General features: G+C 43.2%; 1 protein-coding gene across 7 annotated transcripts in view; it reads right to left on the bottom strand.

Annotated features, from left to right (window-relative positions):
* The window catches only part of TENM4 (teneurin transmembrane protein 4), a 610,330-nt gene that overhangs the window by 100,890 nt on the left and 490,038 nt on the right, over positions 1–19,402 (bottom strand). For all 7 annotated transcript variants that reach the window (XM_075742510.1, XM_075742514.1, XM_075742513.1 and 4 more), the window contains one exon: positions 13,190–13,336. In XM_075742510.1, the coding sequence (XP_075598625.1) occupies positions 13,190–13,336 (147 nt within the window). The remainder of the gene's footprint in view (positions 1–13,189; positions 13,337–19,402) is intronic.

Genomic DNA, 19,402 nt, shown 5'->3' with positions numbered 1-19,402 from the left:
TCTCATGTTTTTTTATTGCATGGTCCACAAGAGATCCAGTGGTGTCCTACAGTGAATTGTAAGGAGATATAATGAAATTGTACACAGCTATGACTTCTCATGCCCTGAGACCTCTCACTGGCTCCATCAGAAGGGAGGATCAAGTGGTGTTTGCAAGAAGTTCCTTACCATAGAGAGCAAGGTGTTTGGGGTTTACATGGATTAATAAAAAATAAAATCAGAGCAAAATAAAACAAATGTGGGAAGCCAGCGCCAGCAGCAATGGAAAATACAGCAAGATATGATCTCACAAAACAATATGAAGTCATAATACAAAACACTTTTGAAATTTATAAAACATAAAGGTTAATTTCCCTTAGAACTAACTCACTGCAAAATTTTCAGAGAGGTAACAGAAGGAGGTGAACATGGGACCAGTGGCTTCTGCACCCCAAGTTGTGCGGCAGCAAAGCCACAGAGACCCATGATCCGTGCGCGGATTCCTAACTCCAGTAGCTCCCAGAGCACAGATGTGCAGCACAGTAGGTTCTCAGCTATGTCCATGTTTATAAAGCTCTTGGTTTTAAAAAGTTGCAGCTCCTTTATTCTACATATAGCCATAATATGACCACGGCACTTCAGACCAGAGAACAAATGCGTTGCTGAATTATCTCCATGCAAGGTTGAAAGTCCTGCGTAGAGGGATTCCAGTAATTCATATGCTTTAAGGTCAAAGAGGCTGTTATGATCAGCTTGTCTGACCTCTTATATACACAGGCTGTTCATGTTTTTCCCTCAGAACTGGATTAAAGCCTGTCTTTTAGAAAGATATCTCATATATCAAAGACAGCTGATTATAGTGAGTCCACCACTTCCTCTGGTAAGCTATTCAAATGCTTAATTACTGCTAGGAAATTGCATTCTATTTCAAGGTTGAACTTGCCTAACTACAATATCCCGCCACTGGAACTCGTTCTGCCTTTGTCTACACGGTTACCAATATTCCCTTCTGCCCTGCATGCTCAGATGTCTTTTCCAAGTGCAAGTATCTCCACACAGAGCAACAATTCATTGCAAACCTTTTCTCTGAACAGCTGAGGAAGACTGAACTTCCCATTGTAAGGTTTGCTTCTCAGCCGTTGGTTTTTTTGTTTGTTTGTGGGTTTTTTTGGTTTGGGATTATTTTTTTTTTTTTTTAATGTGTGGAATCCTTTGATCTTTTTCCAGTAATTTCACATCTTTTGTTCTGTGTGGGCACCAACACTGGACACAGAACTGTAGCAGCAATATTGGGTACAGAAGAGAGACCACTTCCCAGCTTTTGGGTTTTTATACTTCCAGGGTTCAGCCTTTCTGCAATAGCCTTGCACTGAGAGCTCATGTTGAGACAATTATCTCCAGTGACCTCTAAATCCTGCTCTGAGTCACTGCTTTTCAAGAGTCTCCCAACCCGTAAGTATAACATGCTTTCTCTGTTCCCAGGGGTATTATCTTGCATTTTGCTGCATTAAGACACATTTTGTTTGATTGTGACCTTGTAGCGATGTGAGTCAGATCACTCCATATCAAAATGATCTGGGTACGCTATTTACCACCATACCAAGCTTTAGGTGACCTGAAGATTTTACCAGGAGAGATTTAAACTACATTCTAAGACAATGATGAAAATGCTGAATAGGGTTGGATATAAAAATCAGTTCCAAGGGATCCCTTCAGAAACAGCTTCATTCGTGGATCCCTTTCAATTAACAAATTAATTCAGAGATCTGTTACTGAGCCAGATTTTAAGCCATCTCTTGTGTTGCTGATTATTTGCACATAATAAGAGTTTTTACATCTTTGAGACATTTAATTCATCCTATATAGACACACGTATCCTTAACACCCAGGCTGGCAGTCCTGCCAAAAATAAAAATCTTTTGTCACACCTCCTTTGTATAAAGCCATGAAATAAATATCTTTTGCTATCTCAGAGTTATCACACGGTGAATCAAATCACTGTCTTTGTGAAAACCGAGCCTTTGGCAAGACATTGCCACCTCTGGTAAATAATGCAATCGAGGGGTTGCATCTTTCACTAAGATTCATGTAATCATAGAATAAGTAAGACTGGATGGAACCTCTGGAGGTCATCTTGTGAGCCCTGCCTCATTCCCTTCAGAGAGGGACAGACATGAAGGAGAATGAATAGGATCAGCAGAAAATGTTCCTTTTTGGCCATTTAGGATAAAGCAGATCCAATTTATTCAGTTAACAGTATTTCTTAGGGGACCAAGTGCATTTTGATCAGATAATCTGCACTCTGTATATTACCAGACAGCCAGTTTTACTTTGGGATTACTGCATCTAGCTCATTTCTTGTAGTAGGAGTTGGAATACTGTTTTCAGAAAGATGCTCTATCTCATTTTAAAGATTGCAAATCCACCAATCCCATTAGTGAGCTCTTCCAAACACTACCTTAGACTGTAAACTCTTTGGGAGCAGAGATTGTCTTTTTATTTTCTGTTCACAAAACATCTGTTCCAGTCCCAAAGGGCTCTGAAGTGCCAGCACAACCCAATGAAATAATAACCACAATTCTCATTAAAGATCTGTATCTGTAATGCATTTTCAGCCCGTTCTCCATGCAAGTATTGCTTCATGGCAGAGACTAGACTCTGAAGCTATCTGTGCCTTCTTGGAGAAGGACCTTGGCCTAGCAAGCATGATGCTTGCTTAATACCAACTGTAAAACAACTCGTATTAACTGTCTTTAAACCGTCTCACTGTAGAAACTCAGACAGCTACCTTAGACAATGGCAATAGATCTGAATGTTGACCTTGTTCAGAAGGAGTTTCACAAGACAGTCCATATTATAACAGTCTTCCATAGTCACTTGGATACCAAACTTAAGATGACCTAAAGTTACTTGGCTTGCAAACACTCCTTATGACTCACCACGTTCTGAAAATCGCACCCTTCATGAGGTTTAAATAGCATGCAAAAAATACAGCAACCCACACCAACCAGAAGTTTTGAAAGTATGGAGCTACTGGGCTCAGTGTGGAGGAATCAGGGCTGTGTCTTCCTTACTCTGCCCACTGGAGCTGCAGGTGGGCTGGAGGATCACCGTATCTCATGTTCTCTGGTATTTACCACACAGACTTGCAGGATCCAAGCCAAAAGCAATTTTATTAAAAAACCCAACAAACAGAGTGTACCTATTCCAGGTGGGTTATGATAGAAACAAGGTTGATATGGTCTCTCCAAGAAAGCTGGAGAGGGACTGTTGACAAGGGCAGGGAGTGACAGGCCAAGGGGGAATGGCCTGAAGCTGCAGGAGGGGAGATGGAGATGAGATGTGAGGCAGAAATTCTTCCCTGTGAGGGTGGTGAGGCCCTGGCACAGGTTGGCCCGAGAAGCTGTGGCTGCCCCTGGCTCCCTGGCAGTGTTGAAGGCCAGGTTGGATGGGGCTTTGGGCAACCTGGGCTAGTGGAGGGTGTCCCTGCCTATGGCAGGGGGTTGGACCTAGATGGGCTTTGAGGTCCCTTCCAACCCAAACCAGTCTGGGATTCTGTGATTCTATGGTAAGCACCACATCTGCCAGGTGGATGGCGAAATGGGACATGCTCCTTCCCTCCCAAGCATGTAGGAAGTGGCTGGCATTGAGTAACTAAAGGGGTTTTGTGGCCGTCTTCCCTGCCTGTGAGCCTTCACGTCCGGACTCTCTGGCTTCCCTGAAAGCCTCCTTTGCTAGGAATGGATTCAGATCCTAAGGCACAAACCCAGCCATTAACTGATAGGAAAGAACACTGCCGAACACCGCTGCTTACTAGGAGAGGCAGATCTTTTGGCTTACTTCTAAACTACGATGAGATGAGTATGACATATTCCCTCGCCAGAACAAAACCTAATTGTCACACACGCAGCCACTACTATCCTGCAAAATAATTACTCTCCAACAGCTATGAGGCTACTGCCCCTGCATTCCTCGGGTTGCTGCTGCACTTGTTGGCTGCAAAGTACTCACAAATCCCACAGCAGTCTCATTCCTCTTTCAAGCCTCATACCGTGTAGCTTCCAAGTCCCTCACCCACCACCATGCAGCGCCAACAAGGTGTCAAGGATTAGAGTTTTGTACAGAACCAAAGGGCTGGTTTTGAGAGACTGCTTCTGCAGTAAACAAGATCAGCCGAGAGCTAATAAAATTTCAAATTAGCTGTGACTTTTCACGGCCCCACAATTGTGTTGGCTGATTTAACGGGCAGCGTCTTAGCTCGCTGAGATTGAATAATTGAGCATTTCTACAGAGTTATGGATGCTGCAACAAAAATCCGTCATGCTAACATCAACAACAGAATGCAAATAACCTTCAGCCAGAGGTGTTATTATGTGTTTAAGCAGACTCTGACAGGTGCTGCATGTCAAATGTCAGGCTGGAACAGGGAGGCCACAGGTAGGGATGGACCTGTTTGTTGGCAGAGAGCATCCTGTGGACCGTGATGCACATCGGGACACACAGGCAGTCAGGAAGAGGTGAGCCTAAGGAGATTATTAGGGTAAATCTGGGAGAGCATACATGACAAACTCAAGGATTTCTCCTGCTGAAGATCATGAGACTTTCTGCCACTGACTGCAGCGGGAAGAGCCTCCGTGAGAAACTGTACTAGGCAAAGCAAAACCAGAAAGAAAAAAAACAATAAAAACTCATTGCCTTTCAGGTGTATTTTCATTGCCAGTGAAAGCATAAAATGCACTGATTATACAAATAATTGCATCTCTCACCTCATCCAGTTCTTTCACTTTCCTTTCTGCGCCACTCACCAGGCAACATTATCCCTTTTTGTGGGGACACTGTCTGTCTTGTATTACTGGGAGAGTTTGGGTGGGAGGGTTTAAAATGCAGGTGCTCAAAGGTTAAACCTATCGAAGTGTTAGTCTTATCCTTGAGCAAATCAGATTTTACTCTTCCAGTTCTAGTCGAAACTCTGGTGAAACAGAGACTAAAGGAATGGCTCAGTACTTCTGCACAAAACACAAGTTATTGTTCATGTGGATGCTTGTGCTGCTGCAGGTTTACAGCAGTAATGTTTTTCTGCCCTGAGCTGAGGACCGACACTCAATTCACTTCAATTGGATTTGGGGAATAAATAGGTTTTACTCCAGTGCTTTTCAGAGAACAATTTTACCTATTCAACAAAAGAGACGTAGCTTTTCACCCCACGGTAAGGAATCAAAGGGAAACAAAACACAAATGTAAGGAACAATAGCGACGTGACTGTCAACACCCTGTGATCACGTTAGCTAGTAATGTTCTTTTCGCTCTTTCTATCCCACTTGCTCTGTTTTGATTTTGCCTGAATAAGGTTCTCACTGGTTGTATCCTGGTTAAAGAACATTGCTGGCTGTCTGGGAAAGGAATTGCCCTCACATCTTTCTCTAAGTGTTCAGCACATGTTTGCAAGTTCAAAATAATATAGTCATATGTAATAGTAATCATGTATTTGAATTACAGGACTCCTTGGGCTCTAGTGCAGAAACAGAGCTCTGCAGCACTGGTCACTGCAGAAATACTCTGCGAAAAGTTCATCCTAATCCAGAGCTACATTCTTGTTTAAAAAAAATCTGAAAAGAAAAAGAAGGGAAGTGGAAGGAGGAAATGAGAGAAAACACATGATAATCACCACTAGCTGGGCATAAACCAGAGCTATAACAACCTGTTTAGAGTCTACAAGTTCACAGCATCCCCCAACTCATCATTGCTCTGGAGGATACAGTTGATGCAGCTGGCTTCACGGGACTCTTCCTTTGTCCAGGCAGGCTTTTAACAAAGGGATTTACACATTGCACAACCAGCAGAGCAGCATAGAAACCAGGCAATCTATGTTTGGAGTGAAATTCATGAAGCTGAGCAAGGCATGTGAGGGCCCTTCCCAGCTGAGGAGAGACTGGCGTTCAGACAGGGCAGTCAGAACAGATTGCTTAACCTGATCACGCAATACCGTACCTGAAACCGCCTTCTTCAGGAGCCAAAGCACCTCTCAAAAGCGATTCCTCTGAGAAAAAGGGACTCAGAGCTTAGAAATGTTTTGTGGGAGCAATGGGTTCACACCCTGAGCAGCTGAGATACCCTTGTCACCAAGGTCTCTCGCTTTCCTGGCAAGTGCTGCAAGTGTTAAGCTATTGCTGAAAAGTTCACCCTAATGCATTCTGTTGACTGAATCCAAGGCAATCATCCGAGCACAGCTTGGAAAGTGGTCTCCAGATAACTCAGACGTAAGCGTGTTTCTCAAATCCTGGTCAAGAGGAAAGTGACCATGCACTCTATGCACCCTAAGCACACAATCTGGGGGCAAAACTGCAAGTTTCTAAGGGGACTTTCTGCCCCAAAGAGGAGGCAAGAGTTTGCCTCAGGTGCTAAAGCAAGTCTGACAGAGCTTTCTCGAATTTAGCATTGGTGCCCAAATTCTGTTTAAGCATCTTTTCGGGTGCAGAAATAGTTTGTGAAACACGTGTCCAAGCCTGTCTTTTCTGAAGATGGTTCATGTCACCTTTTGTCGCACCTTATACACCAGCACTGCCTCCTTCCCATCAGTGACTTCCCTCATTTCAACAGACAACGCTGTTTCTTTCGACACAGAGGACACTTTCATGGTTTATTTCTGAATCTATTAATCAAAGACATTTCATTAAAGCCTAGTCAAAAGCACTAGGAACCCTCCCAAGCTGTTGAGACAACTCACAACCACTGCTACACCCTCAGTCCACAACACATCATCCTCAGTAATGGCACAACCAACATCTGCTTCTGGATGCTGTAATGCATAGGTTCACATCGCACCCCCAGTGCTAACAACCAGCGCCGGGTGATAACCCAAGTGTTACCGTCCAACACAGGATTCGGCAAAGAGCTGAAAACTGAAAATGGGAACCGGTCATTTTGTTCTCTTACTCGAGGAAAGGTTGATTAACAGTCATCATAAAACAGAGGAAGAGGAGCTGGGTGATTTATAACAAATTATCCCAGCTATCCAATGTTTTCAGGTACAGCAGACTTTCTCATCTTTTTAGCAGCGCTTTGTGGTTCCTCCAAGATGACCCTGTTGTTTGACTGGATCTATCTGTGACGGTAAATGCTAATTTATGACGGCTGTTTTCCCAGGTGCGTTCAGATCTCAACACTTCCCTTCATAAACGTAGCAAGCACATTAATGCATCATTTTTTATGGTTTCGAGGAAGCAGACAGCTCCCACACCATGCCCAGGAGACAATCTTCTCATGCTATAAAAGCCTTGCAGTCATGAAGTAAAGGTTCATAACAGTGTGCAAAAAGAAAAAGAAAATATCTTAAAGCATCCCACCACCTTGTCTGCAGCTGAAGCATTTGCAAAGACAAAAGTTTGCGTTCTGAGTTTCTCCTGGATGCTTTACAATTCCCTTTACAACCCTGACGCTACCTTCAGGTGTAACCCTACGTACTGGCAAAGAGCAATGCAGACTCCTGCCAGCTCTCCAACGCATTATTTGGCATGTGGTGGACAGATGGTGGACACATGGGTGTTAAGAAGGCCAGTGTGCCGTGCCAAAATTTCTCTTGCCAAACAATTTGAAATGCTGCTGTTTCAAAGCATTATGCAAGTCTCCACCTTACTACAAGCCCTACCTGATCCTTGAATTGGGCAAGCAAGACACGAAGCATTACTCTGTGGAGTTGTACCAGTGGGCTATGGTACAGTTAAACAAACAGCATTGATTTGCCTCAGGGAACCCATTCCTGAATTATTACATCGTTCTTGAAGTGAGAGTTTGCTTCTAATGGCAGCAATAACTAATACAGCAAGAATCCCATGTGCAGTGGCTTGGTGGCTCTGACCTGCTCACTGCTCCAGGGCTTGGAGACTAAGGCAACTTTTAGTTGTTCTGGCACAGGAGGATAGAGGGAAGGAAAACATAAGGATTGCTCCACCCGGGAGCTATTGTGTAGCATCTGGTGGAGTACAGACTGAACTTGCAAAGGCAAAACGAGGCCACGTGTACATTGCAACCCTGTGTTGGTGCTCAGCTAAATGCACGGCATGTAACTGTCATGAAGGAGACATAAACTGAGGGACAGAAGCTTTGCTGCTACAATTCTTGCAGAAGAAAACACGATGGTTTCATTTCTTCACTCCCAGAGGAAGATGACTGAGCAGGTGACGTCTGAGAAAAATGAAGTTGGTATATTCCTGTGTAATGGTGGGCAATACACCTCAGGAGAGGTCAGCATTATTTGAATGGGAAGATTATCTATCTATCTATCTATCTATCTACCTACCTACCTACCTACCTTCTATCTATCCATCTATTTATTTAAATTAACCTGCAGGAAACACTAACACAAGCCTTTGGAAGTGTTTAAATTGGGAAGAGGCAGCAGAGACCAGCAGACAACTCACCATCAACCTCTAATTAATATGAAGGCTTAGATAATATTAGGAACATTTATGTTTTATTTTTTCATCTGAGAAAGACTCTTGCCTTTCACAATTAAAGTAGATTCACTTTGTCAGAGCAGAGTTCAGCACCTGTTTATCAATTGGAATTGTTCAAAGCAGAAAATGAAGAAAGTGGTCAGTTCCACTTCAAGAGAACCAGCAAGCTTTACCCTGTCTGGAAGACTTGGCTACTCTGGAAAAGGCCAAAACAGTAACAAAGGACCTCAGGTGAAGTTATTGTGTTGATGAGACAGAACTTTTAGACCGAAAATCCAATTTATTTTAGTATCTGTAACTCTCTCATGGTTTCAGGACAGTGGAATGTATCTATACAATGAAATGGTGAATTGGCCAACTCCCTGGCTCTCAATATGGAGAGAGTCATAAGTTAGATGATTTCATAGAATGGTTTTGATGGGAAGGGACCTCAAAGCCCATCTAGTTCCAACCCCCTGCCATGGGCAGGGACACCCTCCACTAGCCCAGGTTGCCCAAAGCCCCATCCAACCTGGCCTTCAACACTGCCAGGGAGCCAGGGGCAGCCACAGCTTCTTGGGGCAACCTGTGCCAGGGCCTCACCACCCTCACAGGGAAGAATTTCTTCCTTGTATGTAACCTAAATTTCCCCTTCTTCAGCTTAAGGCCATTCCCCTTGGCCTGTCACTCCCTGCCCTTGTCACCAGTCCCTCTCCAGCTTTCCTGGAGCCCCTGCAGGGACTGGAAGGGGCTCTAAGGTCTCCCTGGAGCCTTCTCTTCTCCAGGCTGAACCAGCCCAACTCTCTCAGCCTGTCTCCATAGCAGAGGTGCTCCAGCCCTCGGATCATTTTTGTGGCACCTTCTCTGGACTCACTCCAACAGGTCCATGTTTCTTCTGCTTCCTTTCTCTGGAGCAAAGACGGTTAACACAGCTTTGATGCCCAACAGCTTATCTGTGACACTGTGAAGAATATCCTCTCCTCTTCCTCTCCATTTTCCCTGTACGCTCTGTTCCTAACAGAGGAGTCTATAAATGCAACAGAGACCATATTTAGCCTATGGAGTATCAGCCTCTTCTCAAGGCTTTGTCAAATGCCATTAACTCCACTTCTATGATTTGTCACAGAAGATAATTTCCTTGGTCTTTTAAAACCTTCAAACTTCTTATTCTTCAAGCACATGACAGAGCACTCGGTGTGGGGTGAGACAGGACTACTCTCAGGTAGTGAGTGTTTGCAGCCATGAATGAGAGAGGTTATTTTCTGCCAGAGAGGCAAGAACCACTTTTCTCAGCTTCTTTTAAGAAAACGCTTCCCATTTGTTGTAATACAGGTGGCCTCTTAGGTCAAATGTGCAAAATCCTAGCCTTTTACCCAGACTGTTAAAGCTCTGTCACTGCACTGTTTTCCTTTTACTGATACTGGATGATCGCCTGCTCTCAGTTACTTGCTACAACTCCTTTCAAGTTGATGGGCTTTGTGTTTAAAAGTGTAAATAAAGTGGACCTGGGTGTGAAACCTAAGTGCTAGCTTTGACAAATGACACTTGTGCATGGAGAGGGGACTGCTCTCCGAGACACCTTTTTTCTAACCTGAACCGAGATTATATTTCACCGAGTCTCTCTCTGAGTGACTTCTGCTTAGCTTGTTATTGTTTATCTGAAAAGCCTCCAGATTTAAGAGGCAAACAAGCCCTGTAATTTGGTACCCATCTCCCTCAGGGTATGATTAGGCTGGAATCTGATGAAAAAGATTCTGACTTCAGCTCCCATTATCCCGAGGAATTTCCGGCAGCGGGGATCTTGATTAGCAGACACAGGATACCACAGTGTGGGAACCAGTTTCTGATGAGCTCAGGCAGGGTGAAGAGCCTCCGTAGCGTGAACAGCCCCATCGTGGTTTCTCAGCTTCAAGAGATGCTGCTCTGAGCAGAAAGTGACTTGATGGGCAGGGGTCACCAACCAAAAGTAGGCATCTACGAGGTGTTATCTGAAGAAGCTCAGAAAGATGATGCCTTAAATCTGTTTCTCACTGTTGATGGTACCCACAGTGAACTAGCTCAGATGTTTGATTTCTAAAGTGTCATGGAAGGACTCCCATCTCCATTGCCTACATCCATGTACATATGAAGACAAATTCAGCAATATTCCTGAAATCCTTTGCGGTGAACAGTCAAATAAACCACCTTTCTCCATCCCTGAGCAATGCATCACTCTTGACACTGTGATGGGACACCAAAAGAGGCAGAAGCCATAGTGTCCATACACTTACTACATGCTCTTTCAAGAGGCTGTTCAGGCCTACATCTCATCAGTGCTCTTCGAAGCACAACAATTTGCAAGGTATAAGGTTTGTGGTGAAAAAGCGAATGCATTGAATATGGGTTCAATTCTGTTTCCTAAACACAGGTGCCTAGTGACATTTGACTTGCCTTTGTATATCTGAGAAATCCAAAGGCAGCTGTCACATATGAAACATATACATATATGGTGTACTAGAGATCCACGTAATTGTGAAGGGGAAGCCAGAAGCCAGCTGCGGTACTCTAGGATGTCTCAGATGGTGCTGAACAAAAGGCAACAGACAATAAGTTGGAACATGTAAAATTATAATTAGATATTAGGAGAAAAACATTTATAAGGATGGTCATATACTGCAGCAGGCTGCCCAGAAAGGTGGAATCTCCATCCTTGGAGGTGTTCAAGAGTTGACTGGACACAGTCCTGAGCAACCTGATGTAATCAGACCTGCTGTGAGCAGGGGGTTGAACTAGACAACTGCTGGAGATCCCTTCCAACCTAAATTACTCTGTGGATGTTCTTCAAGTGTCTCCAGCTGTCCTGCTGTAGGGATCAGCATAAAAACTAAGAAACAGGTCCAGAGTCAGCCTTTCATTAGCAGTCCATGTAAAGATATTCAAATCCCTGTGCTAAACAAGGAACTCAGGCTTCAAAGTCAAAGTGTCTCACCACTGCTGATGCCCCTACATCTCAGAGGTTGAAATTCTAGATTTGAGCACACAAATACAGCACAAATGATCCATAAACATGTATAAAAATCACCTTGAGAAGGTAAACATATACCTGTTCCACTTTCCAGCAGATGAGAGTCCTTAGCAGTAATGTAGCAAAAGCAAAGGAAGAGCACAGAGCATGACATGGATTATGTCTAACCTGTAACGCACACCATGTACATGGATATTTTTTTTTTAGTATACCAAGAGTAAAGTAAGCACTCATTTGTGGGCTCTGAGACATGAATAAGCTGTCACAAGGCAATATTTACAACCAATCAGTTGCTCCGCTCTAGTTGTGTACACCACTGCTCCACACAAGTTCACCAAATGCAAGTTAGCAAGTTAGCAGCTGATGTGCACTAACTTGTAAACATGTCGATGCCTTTTGTCTCTCCCATCTACATCTGCTGTCCTGCAGGCTAGCAAGGCGACAAACGGCTCGTTTCAAGGTGAGGGTAACCCAGTTACAAGGTTAGAACCTTCAGCCAGGATATATGAGGAGATGGTGTTCCACCAACCTGCTCAGGGTCTGGTCATGCTCTTTTTGATGTGGTCTACCTTGTATGTTAGGTTGGATTACTCCTTCTCCTCTCTCTCTCTCTTTCTAAAAACTTCACGGGGTTTTTGTTGGTTATTTTTTTCCATGGAAACTGGGATTAGCCTTGGCTCTATTTAACATATTTTTACGCATCTGATGTGATGAACTTAATTGCTGCCCTGTGTCAGCTGTAAATAGGAGAGACAAGTACAGTGATATTCAGTTTCATGTGAGGCAAAAAGCGACCTTTGTTTTATAGTGTGTACTCTTTGTACAGTTCTCCAATTTTTTCCATCTTTTCTAAAGGGATAATTTGGTTCATTGGCCGTACCAGATGTGCAGAAGTATTTTAAATATTCAATCAGAATCCCAGTTGCTGTGAAGCAGATAATCACAGTCTTGGCTTGGCTATTTTTATATTTTTTTTAACTGTACTGTTCTTGTGAATATGATAAAACAGAGGCTTGCAAAATGCAGTCTCCACTTCACAGCCTGGGTCCTGGCCCAGACTTGTGGTTTACAAAGCCTTTTGCTGAGTGACAACAAAACAAATTATGCAGTCTCCCTTATGCCTTAAATTTAATATCTCATCTCCTGCCCTCTAATTCAAACCTTCACACTGCACCAGGGTTTCCTTTGTAATGAGATAAGTCTGAATATTAAGTTTGCCGTACGCAGGGCTATTATTCACATGCCTGACATCATTACATATGGAACTGTAATCAATAAAACATGGTTCGAGAGGGATTGGATGGCTTGTGGGCATGGGGATCAGTCACCGAAGCCTTTAAGTTTCTGCAAAACATCCATCCCAAGTCAGTAGTGACCTACCAGAGAGCCTTGATGAAAACCTGAGGCGGTGAGGCCAAAGATGGAACAGTCAGGGGCGTCTGCTGTTAGAGGTGGTCCCATCGTGTCACTGCTGAGCCACCCGCCTGGGGCAGAGTGATAGGAGGAGTGCATTGCCTCTGCCTGCTCTCTGGTATATGGACTTGATTTGAGGATAAACAAACCTCCCTCTTCAGCCCTGGCACCTCTAGTCCAAATCCATTTCATTTGAATTCAAATCCACTCTGGCTGAGTCAGCCTGGCAGATTTCGCTGTCTGTTCTCCACCAGCTGTCAAAAACCAATCTGCCCTGCAGAATCATGCCCAGCTGACTGTTCACTGTGCAAGGTTTATCGGCTCTGCGAAGCCTGACATATCACATGTGCTCATGTCCTACCTCCGTCGTTGTCTTTCCCATCGCCGCATGCCGTCTCCATGGAAGTATCGCAGCCCGCTCCTCTCCAGCCCAGCTGGCAGACACAGTGCCAGCCGTTCATGTCCAGAGTGCATCTGCCGTTGCCGTTACACAAGCCAGGGCATCCCTCTGCAAGGCAAACAGCCACACGTTCAAATGCACTGCAAAGACAAAGCAACGCAGCCTCGAAAGAGGCTAATTAAACAGCTTTTTCCATTTGCCTTCAGTTTATTTCTCCACTCTCACATGGTGTCTTCCCACCTGGAGTGAAGTGTCCCAGTTAGGTGTCGGAACGGTGGTGACCATTCAGTGGGCTGCTGTCTCCCAGGAGCTCCTCACTAATTGGATGGAGGGAACGGTGAGCTTCAGGGAGGCAATGAGATTTTCCTGCTTCTTTGGATGTAAACCCCACCCTGCCCTCTGAGTCTTTCAAAGAATTTGCTTTGGAAGACCAAGGTTTGGGGTTACCTACATTGCATGTGGGGTTAAAGTTCCCAACACCCAGTGGGATAAAGCAGCTGGCTTTCAGCAATACTGAGACCTCAGACTGGTGAGCAGCCAAAGCTGGTGGAAAGTGAAGGCACTTCCTATGTTGGAAAATACCTGGAGAACACCCAATTTCGCTACTGTAGTCATTTTAGGTGGGATTCATCTCATCCGGTTACAATTCGGCTATAACAGAGATAGATACCTTCAGCTCTCTCTGTAGTCAGCAGAGAAAAAGACCGTCCCATGACATAAGTCCCTTTGTGTGGTAGATGCCGTACTGATGAGCTGCAGCACGCTCTGGAAACACCCCTTTCCCCTCAATGACTAGAGAGAGAGCCCAGCATGGAAGCAGGCGTTTCTTTTGTAGGCGATAAAACTTAGGGAGGATGAACACCGGCTCCCAGTCTGCTCACCAGGGTTTGATTTTCTCATCTGATGACCTCTCATTGAGATTCCCATTGCGGTTTTTTTCCTCCCCCAAGAAAACAGCAGAGTAATTTCCAGCGTAAGCAGCGGTGTGACGGAGACTGCTTAGCTTACACAGTTCTGGGGGCTTTTTACCTGCAGAGCTCAAAAATCTTTACCGAGAAGCAGTCAGAAATGTGAGGCACATTATACAGCTTAGGAAACTGAAGTACGAGGGACTGAAGTGACTGTCAAGGTCACTCAGCAGGACTGATTGTACCGGGAATAGAATTCAGCCTTCCTGAGCCCTGTTTTAAGGCCCTCTCTATTTATACGTGTGTTGTGCAATCCTGCCACATAGTTTGAGTTTCTTCAGGCCCTCAGCGTTGCAAGACAGGTTTGTTGTACGTGAAACAGTGCAAACAACACAGACTGATCCTGTCTTAAAGGGTTACAACATGACGGCGAAGAGTACTGAAAGGTACGTGTCGTTGCGGCATCGGGCTGACAGCATGATGCACGAGGGTCTGCCCAGAAAGTGCTGAGACAGCATGTAGAGCACATCGCGTCATCGCGTGTCCTGCGCTGGGGACACGTCGCTCAGAAATGCCTTTTTAACTAAAGAATTGTTTCCTGTGAGCTTAACATCTTTGCCAGGATTGTTTTTCTAACAAGGGACAGGGACCAAATGGAAAAAGGAACAAAGGTGGTACGGAAAAGTCCTTTAAAAGGATCTTAAATTTGTCATTTGAAAACATATTTGTGGTTTTTCAGTCTTTTAAAATGTGTATTCTGGGGGAGGGCGTATAATGTGTGTGTTTTTGTGTGAGCATGCGTGTGTGTGTGCAATTTAGTATTTATACACTCTATTAGTATTTATATACTACAGAAGAGCTATTTTTAGACAAGGCTATTTGAAATTCTGCATTTTAATATCCTGCCTTCAGTTACTTACAAGAGTGCCAAACTTTTAACCATTTATTCTGATTTTTTTCCATGCTAGAGCTAATTTATGTGTTTGTTCCCTTTACTTACGTTCAGTACGAGCTGAAAGCATTCAGCTGTTTTGGAGAACAAGGGAGGAAGAAGCGTATTACTTGTTAAAATAACCTGCTAATATTACTTAGCTAGGTAGGTAATCCCGCTTTGCAGTAGATATAGATAAATTCAGTTTTGGTGGGACCGTCCTGATGTTAGACATATGATTGTTTTCCCCTCCATAAATCTGCCTCAATTTGTCTAGGTGAAAAACCCTCTGAAGAAATCTCACTTTATGTGTATTCTGCATGGCTGCATTAGGGCTTGGCTGGTGCGTCACCACTGAGCACACTTCATGTTTTTATTGCTTGGACTCTTTATAACCCATGCTAAAACCTATAACTCAACCCTGCAGCTGAAGAGGCTGAGCAGGATAGTCCTTGAAAAGGTGTGGTGGTGTTGACCTGGACAGGAGTGCAGTGAGAATCAAAGAATTGGGGGATGAGAAGTTGAAGACACCACTGTAGAAGGATGAGAGAAGAAGGGTTGTATACCACTCGATATTTAATCTAACAAGAAGCATGTAATTCCTGAAGCAGACTCTTATTTTCTAGTACTGGGAAAGAAGACAGGTTTTAGAAGTTTCTGATGGGAGCTAAAGACAAAAAGTCTCCTGGGTTTGGGTCCAAGCCATGTAGGAACAGGTTTGAATCCTGGAAACAGTTTAAGTTAGGCCTATGAGGTTTCACATGATAAAAATTCAGAGGGAAAAGAGAGATTTCATTTTATTGGTTTTGTTTTAATTATATTTTATATTTCATAATCTTTGGAACAAAGATCTCAAAAGCAAAGATCTAACATTATTAGATAGAAAAGATACTGTAGTGATTGATCACTTGCTCTGAGACTGAAAAAAGCAAATGATCTTCAAATGTCTCATGGGAGGAGTGTGCAGCAGGTATAAGGAAAAACTAATATAACTGTAAAAATTAGGAGCTCATGTGGAACTGCATGTGCTCTTTTCTCCCAGGCTTAGGAAAGGGGGAATTTGGAGTGGCAGAAAATAGCTGATATAATTAGGATGGGAGCACCTTCTGCATCTGAGGAAATGAAGAGCTTTATTTGTCTACTCTAGCACAGCAAAGGCTGAAAAGACTATGATTGTTTCCCACAAATTCATGACACAGATAAACAGTGAGAAGCGAAAACAGCTATTTAAGCTAAAGAGAATAATGCTGGCATAAGAACAAATGGACATAAACCAAGCATGAATAAATTCTGGCTGGAAATTAGAAAGAAAAAAAAAAAAAAATTTGCCAGGATCAAAGGAATAAAGTTTTGGAATAGCCTCCCAGTAGGGGTATTAAGGAGAAGCCTCACTGATCTATCCATAGAGCTTGGTAAATTTATATAAAGTTTTACACAATGTGGTTGCCCTTGACAGCAGAAGACTGGACTGTAACTGAGGAGACCTCTTTCAGTCCTATGTCTTTGAATTTTGTGTGCAATTCATTGTCCGTATGAAATGTCTTTGAGATTATCTTTCATGATTTCCTCTGAATCTTATTGACCTGGACTCAGAGAAACTAAGTCAAGCATCTCAGAAGGCAGACAGACAGAGCATCAGTCAGGAGAGGGGAGACAGAATAGAGAATCTCATGAGATTATGCCTTCCCAAAGCATTTGTTCCTCTTCTTGACTATTAAGGCAATCCAGAGTGACTAGATGAGATACAAGCATCTACGCTGTAGATACCTAAAGTGAGATAACTCTCACCTGTAATGTCATACACCACTGTCTTGGCATCTTTCAAGTCTAGGAAGGAAATTTACTCCCTCCCACCAAGGACAGAACCATCTCTGGTTCCTAATGAGATAAATCTTTTCTAAGGAGTCAGAGAACTGTTTCCTAATGAAATAAACTTTTCTTCACAGATCCATGAACACAAAAGTTTTCAGGTATTAACCATTACATTACAAGGTACAGCAAAGTATCAGTGCTGTGAGGATTAAATTGTACCTCTCCTGTGTCATGGGTTTGGTCGGAACAGATCGTTTTCAGATGTAATGAGAAAGGAAACCATTAATAGAACACAACACAATTAAACAGCAGCTGTCAGAGGCTCCTAGCTTCAGAAAGTTAGAAGGTAACAGGGATGTGTAGGCCAATGTATCAAGGAGAGCGGACCTATAAGTACTACCATTTCTAAACTGGTTCACTGCATAAAGACTTGGCCATCACTAATACTATAGAGACAGGAACGTACAGCACTCCCCATTCCACAACCAGTGCACTTCAAAGCACTTGACGAAAAAGATGATACCGATAAACTTCATCCCTTCCTTTCCTCCATGCTGGGGAATAAAGCAAAAAGATCATCTTTTCTCCAAAGTGCTTCTGAATATCAACACAGCAGGGTGGCTTAATCCTCACAGATTTACACCACCATAATCTTGCAGCTCTGATTTCTCATAGCTAGAGTCACTAATGATCCATTACTCCTGTGTTTATTAACTGCACTTGGGTGACTAAGAGAACTAAATATATGAATAGGGCTTTTTTTGGGGGCGGGGTGGGGGGGGATGGAGCCCCTATATGTGAATTTCCAGCTGAAGCACATGGAAGCACTGCTGAAAGATGATGCTACTGTGGGACATTTACGAAGATCTCAGGTCTGCCATGCAAGAGACAGTACAGACCAGGGAAGCAATATAAAAAAAGTGGACTAATTTTGAACTAGACAAGAAAAGAGTATCAGAGTCAAAGGAGACTGTCACCAGAGTAAGAAATTATCCTGCCATTTTAAGATTGTTGGTAAAATAGTCTGCTCTTAATGATCTGTACAGTTAAGGCCTTCTCTAATTAGTCCAATTATAAACAATGCTCAATGGGATTTTTCTTCAAGCCAAGCCTCATTGCCACTTGAAATTGGACTTAAAAGATAAGGCTATTATCTTTCCTCCATTGTCAGTAGGAAAGCACTGACGGATGTTCTAGCAAGTCCCAACAGACAGTGGCTGAGCTCCGAAACGAGTAAGACATGGCTGAATGCAACATGTGAGGATACAAACACCTGGAGCCCGACAGAACAACAATCAGTAAGTGACCTGCAGAAGTTCTGTAGGACTGAAAGGGAGGAGCAAAGCATCAACTCAAATTATGAGAAACCCGGTAAAGTGTCCTGAAAAACATTCAACTCTCAAACTACCACCATGATATTTTGTGATGGTAGGAATCCAGAAACTCTTAATCACATGCATCCTGTAAAACAAAGATTTAAAACTTACTTGCTAGAGCTCCTATTGCTTGTAACTGTACAAATGAGGGAATTGGCTGTGGTCAGACCTTGGGTCCTCACTGCTTCTCAGACTTCAGGAGCAGCCCAAAGAAGTCACCTTGCAGCCATCCCTGAATTCAAATGTTGTTCAGCATCTTTACATTTCAGACTAGCTGTTTATATGCCTCACTACAGTGCTAATGTGGTTATTTTTTAAGTGCGAGAATTGATAACCAACAATAAATTAATTACGTTGATGTATCAGCAGCTCCAATGGTATTCTGGATGGAGAAGCTCTCTCTAAAATCAGCATCTCTTTAATAGTAGGCAACTCTTTTCATTTTAAGCATTATCAGTGTTAATTAGGCCTTAGTTTAGAAGACTCCAATTCTAGTTAGAGCTTCTTGGTTTAATCATGCTGATGTTTGCTCTTGAAACTTGCCCTCCAATTTAGAAACGATTCTACATCTTCTCTGACTTACTGGTAAAGTAAAGCTGTAGGAAAGATTCAGCAGTAAATCAGGCTCACCCTTGACAACACCAGATTACTGGGAAGGGATTTCAACCAGAAAGATGTTAATAATTAAGAAAGTCAAAAGGGCATGAGTAATTTAGTTTTGAAAAATGCACACCATGCAGTTAGCCAAGTAAAAAACATGTACTTTTAATGTTTCAGCTATTGCTAATCCTTCCAAAAGAGGCCATGCATGGTAGGAGACAATCTTTTATTCTTGGTATGTTGCTTAACCAGTTCCCCACTGAAATAATACTCACTAAATATAATGTGTCTTTATTCTTGGGCATAAAGGTGACTCAAAAGGCTATCCATAGGGAAAATGACAGCTACAGAAGACTTAGTAGAAAAAACCTGGGCCACTGAATGGGCAAACCTGTACTGAAGGTCCCTGGACCCAGGCTCTGCAGGTTGATTTCTCATCTTTTTTATCCCCTTGGTGCTTATCTGCTACCTTTCCATCCAACTGTTTCCAATATGTGTTGAGAAGAAAAGGAGGAGTCCTGGGATTTTGAAATGCAAAACACTGAGA

The sequence above is a fragment of the Balearica regulorum genome, chromosome 1 (assembly GCF_011004875.1).
Source record: "Balearica regulorum gibbericeps isolate bBalReg1 chromosome 1, bBalReg1.pri, whole genome shotgun sequence".
Taxonomy (NCBI): domain Eukaryota; kingdom Metazoa; phylum Chordata; class Aves; order Gruiformes; family Gruidae; genus Balearica; species Balearica regulorum.
This window is presented reverse-complemented; position numbering and strand designations above follow the sequence as displayed.